The sequence below is a fragment of the Cariama cristata genome, unplaced genomic scaffold (assembly GCF_000690535.1).
Source record: "Cariama cristata isolate BGI_N322 unplaced genomic scaffold, ASM69053v1 scaffold5494, whole genome shotgun sequence".
Classification (NCBI taxonomy): domain Eukaryota; kingdom Metazoa; phylum Chordata; class Aves; order Cariamiformes; family Cariamidae; genus Cariama; species Cariama cristata.
Window position 1 is genome coordinate 5,965 of NW_009612226.1, and position 4,835 is coordinate 10,799.

Sequence of the window (4,835 nt, forward strand, 5' to 3'; positions counted from 1 at the left end):
AATCCGAAACCCAGACACTAAACTGAGCTGGATCCAACAGCTCTCTCCCCTCCGCGCACAGCCTCTCATTTCTTGAAACTGGCTGTAAACAGGGAAAGGGAGGGGCCTGCCGCCTGCCAAGCCAAGCAGAAACTTGTGAGTAACTTATAGAGGAAAAACAAGTGCAGCGGAGGCAGGCAGGCAGAGTAGCACGCTGCCCGGGTGCTGGCGAGAGGCAATCACCATGTTTTCAAAGAGACACGAAACGGGGCTTTGGAGCCGTCTTCCTTCCTCGGAAACGCTGCTTATCAAACACGTGCGGATCCGGCAGCGTGGAGCAATGTAAAATGTGAATTAAAGGTAAGAGGCTTTACAGCAACGCTGCTGAGGTTGGGGCCATGGGAAAGGAAGGCTGGAGAGTGATCGGTGGCACGGACGCTCTCTCCTTCTATGTGTTGAGTTCCGATTTTAATTTTCAATTTTAAAAGTATAAAAGCAGACAAAACCAGGGGAAGCATTAGGGAAGGCTGAGTCAGGCCACAGTAAACAAGAGGACTGCAGCATTCACTTACGCAGCAGAGTCAACCTGGGACTGCAAAACTACTTTTGACTGGAGAAGGGATTAGTTTAGATTGATCGAGTAAAACTGCTGCATCCAAAGCATTGGAAGGACTTACCTAGACATGGTCTGTGAAGACAAAACTGCCTTTAAAATGACAAAAGACACAGCTAGGTAAGAAATGCTGAGCTGGGCCTGTACAGCACAGCAGACAGGTTCAGTGTCTTCACAGGTAAGTGACAATTAAAAATGGGTGATTTCTACATTACTGGAAAAAATACCTCATCTGGTAATTTAGAAGTCATCAATAAAACTTCTTCAGAAAATGTTTTTATTTTGGATTTTATTTTTGCTCATTTCAGAGGTAAGTTTTGTCATTTCGTACAATTACTATTTAACAGAATGAATTGCCTATCATTTCTATCATTAGAACAGAATTGTCTTATTTAACAACAGTTAGAGGATGTAAAGAAAAAAAAAAGAGAGTAATTACTAAAAACCCTTGTGAAACCAGACATCCTCCTGCTCTATAAAATACAAAGCATGGTAGCAAAGACTGTTGATCTTCTGAGACAATATACAGGCAAGTATTCTGTGGCTGATGTAATTCAGTCTGGAGTAATCAAAGCTACATGCTTACGGATAAACCTACATAATAGAATTACGTGATTGTATCCATGCCTGTGCTTAGTCACCCTTGCACTCACCATAATGCATATATTTGCAATATCTAGTTCCAGTCTGCTGCTTTGGTTGAATCAAGTTGTAACAGTTCAATGAGATGTAATTTTGGTTGCCTTCAACTGTGCAAAACAGCTTTTCTTTTTCTTTCTTAAACTTAAAACAACAGATGCTTCCTGGAAATAAAATAGGTTGTTTTCAATGCTCAAAAATAGTATGAGGACTGACAGACAACATGAAGATATTGTAATTTCTACTCATATGCGATACTATAGCTAAAGAACTGATTTGAGGAAACAAACAAAAAAGTAAATTTTTCCACTAAGGTGAAAGAAAGCTTTGAAAACAACATAGCTGCATCTTGTGCTGCTGCCACCAAACCCACTTATCTGAGGAAATTTAACATAGGACAGTAGAATAAATATTTGTTTGCCCAGCTAAAATTACTGTATTTTTAGCCTGATTTCTGGCAGAAGCTATGGTATTTAGAAAAAAAATGCACACAAAAAAACTGCAATGGGAAATAAAAAAATAGAAGTTGACATTATTCTGGAACAAATTCTGTACTATGGCCGAAGTGTCAAAGGATTAGCACTAGAGAAATGCAACCACGTATCCATATGCTTACGAAACCCATACTGTGTAATTTAGCCATATGGTTCATGGAGTATAGCATGGTGTCTGGTAACATTTACTTTACTTGCACAATGTTTATTGTGGATTTGATTAAATCTTGTTCTCTCTCTGCAAAGAATGCAGGTACAAGTACTTACACTTTCCTATACGTGCTAGACGGGAAACACACAAACCAACGCTGAGTATCTGACAGTATCAGAGTACCCGTAACATGGGAAATCACCTGTTGCATAAATTCTGTGCTGTCCCAGAAATGGGCTGGCAGGAATAGTAACCATGATTTTAAGGCTGTGGATGTTCTGAGTTGTACTTTAGAGATTATTTCTTATTTCTGCATTTTGGAAAGAGACTTTTCATGATTGCTTTGAAGTTCACTGATTTCAGTTAAAATGTTACGTCTTTACTGATAAAACAAAGATAGCTGGACAACAACTACTGATACCAGCATACTTCTTAAAGAATTCAAGCTATTTTGAGAGGAAATGATAGCTAATTCTTGTCTTTTTGGAAAGTCAGCCTGCCCTGATATTAGGTTCCCTAGACTACAGAGGTCCATTGTTTTTTCAGAACTAAATGGTTATAGGTTGGAAGTCTGAATACAAACTGACCTATAAAAAACCCCTTTCACCTCATTTCCCAGTTTCCTCTAGTCTTTGTGTCAATTTTACCAGTGATCCAGTATACATCTACCAGACTGCCTTGGATGTGCCTCCTAACAAACTATCTTTTCAAGAAAAAGCTTATTTAACACCTTAGAGAACTTTATCTTATTGCTGAGATTTATGCTTCAGCTTATATCCTTCAATTCTTCAGCAGCTACCCTTATATATTATTAGCTATGTAAAAGGTACTGTTTAATAATTTTAAAAAACATTGTACTAATCTTCATGTATTACATTGGTACTTATTTTAAAGATACACAGTTTATTATTTACTTCTGTTGAGTCACCTGTATCAACTCATTTGCCACTAATTTCATTTAAATTGAAACTTCAGAACATTTACTAGTCTCATGAAATTCTGGATCACAGATTACTTTCTTCTAGACTAACAAGATGAAAAGGTATTTCAGTCACTGACCTTAAACTGATCAGTTATGTGAAGCATATAATCTTGATCTTCAAAATGTTTTCTTCATACTACATTGCATTTAACTTACAATATAATATTTCAACAATATTTTCACTGTTTCTCTCTCTACAGAAAAGCTGGTAACAAGCAGAGAAGATACAAAAGCTAAAATCACTATGTGGAGCTGTGAAACCTTAAACAACAGTACCGAGAACAGTGAGGACCAGCATCTCTGCCATGACTTCCACCTTGTGCTTTCCATCTTTTCCCTGCTCTACCTCATTATATGTTTCCCAATTGGCCTTTGTTACAATGGCTTGCTGGTCCTAGTTAATCTCTATAACAAAGCTACCATGACTATGCCAGATGTTTACTTTGTCAACATTGCCATTGCTGGCCTCATCATCAACGCTCTGGCACCAATGTACCTTTTAGGTCTTGCCAATACAAAATGGGCTGTCTGGAATTCTAACAATGAAGTTTATATTACCTTACTTATTTTATTCAACGTCTCGTCTTTAGTTACCATGTACTCTACTACATTACTCAGTCTGGACTACTACATTGAACGTGCTCTACCTAGAACTTACATGTCAAGTGTGTACAACACCAAACATGTTTGTGGATTCATATGGGGTGGTGCCATGCTTACAAGTTTTTCATCTCTCCTGTTCTACGTCTGCAATCACGTATCCACTAAAATAATTGAATGTTCCAAGATGCAGAACAAAGAAGCAGCAGATGCCATTATGGTCTTTATCGGGTATGTTGTACCAGCTATCGCTGTACTGTATGCACTTATATTAATCTTGCGAATACGCAAAGAGGCTACACCACTGGATCAAGACACTGGACGATTAGATCCATCGGTGCACAGGCTTTTGATTGCCACAGTCTGTACACAGTTCACATTATGGACACCCTATTATGTTATTCTCTTGGTAAGCACGTTTACTAATGCACAAGGAAGAATTGCGGATGCAAATTACAGTCGAATATTACATTTTACCAAGATTTTATCAAAATTCTTGGCTTTTTCAAGCAGCTTTGTAATGCCTCTGCTCTACAGATACATTAACAAAAACTTTCCCAACAAATTACGACGTCTGCTTAAAAAGATACACTGTGGGAATCAAGGGTGTTCTCATGAACGCACAGTAGTACAGCAAGTCATGACGTAGGTATGAAAAAACCCTCTGGTGCTGTTAGTGCAGTACTTGGTGTACCAGTACTGGGACTGTGATATTGCTGTGTTGGCACTCGGAGTCATTAATGGGAGAGTTCCAACCAAGAAGCTAGAAAGAGCTTTCCATTGCAGTTAAATGAAACAGTCTTAATTTTCAAATAGTTGTTTGCTGAAATCTTGTGAGACTCTGGCCTATGTGCTGTAGTACCTGTGACATCTAACACTTTCAGTGCACTGAACCGGTTACAAAGCATAAACTCTGTCTTCATCGCTCTAATATTCCTGTCTGAAGAAATCACTAAGCAGTTTATTGAAGTCTTGCCTGAAGACACAGCACCTTGTATCTTGTATAGAAAAAGGTATTACCTCATTTTCTGTACCAAGAAGTAATAGTGCTTGCTTGATGAAGTAAATAGTATTTTTCAAGGAAGATTATATAGATGATCTTTACTAAAGATCATATTATCCAATTATACATGTCCAAATAGTAAATGTTAATTATAAATTAAATTATTTAATTTTTCTCCATCACTGAATCTTCTCTAAAAGAAGCCTAATTCTCCATTTCAGAAATTATTTTCTCACACAAACTAATGTAAGTTTTAACGTTTATGGTAAATTAATCTTTTTTTCTAGATATAACAATTAACAAAGATGTGTCTTAGTTTTCCAGTGCTTTGTTTGCATCCTAAAACATTTCAAGAATTCAGAAATATTTATTAA

The 4,835-nt window shown here is 37.4% G+C and overlaps 1 protein-coding gene across 1 annotated transcript; it reads left to right on the forward strand.

Annotated features, from left to right (window-relative positions):
* Nucleotides 1-3,061: 3,061 nt before the first annotated feature.
* Nucleotides 3,062-4,107, forward strand: GPR146 (G protein-coupled receptor 146). The gene has a single exon (XM_009698522.1). It carries the CDS (start codon nt 3,103-3,105, stop codon nt 4,105-4,107), a length of 1,005 nt encoding a protein of 334 aa, XP_009696824.1. The 5' UTR covers nt 3,062-3,102.
* The last annotated feature ends 728 nt before the right edge of the window (nt 4,108-4,835 follow it).

What these genes read in the sequence shown, in the direction of transcription:
- GPR146 (XM_009698522.1), top strand. Translation starts at nt 3,103, where the DNA reads ATGTGGAGCTGTGAAACCTTAAACAACAGTACCGAGAACAGTGAGGAC.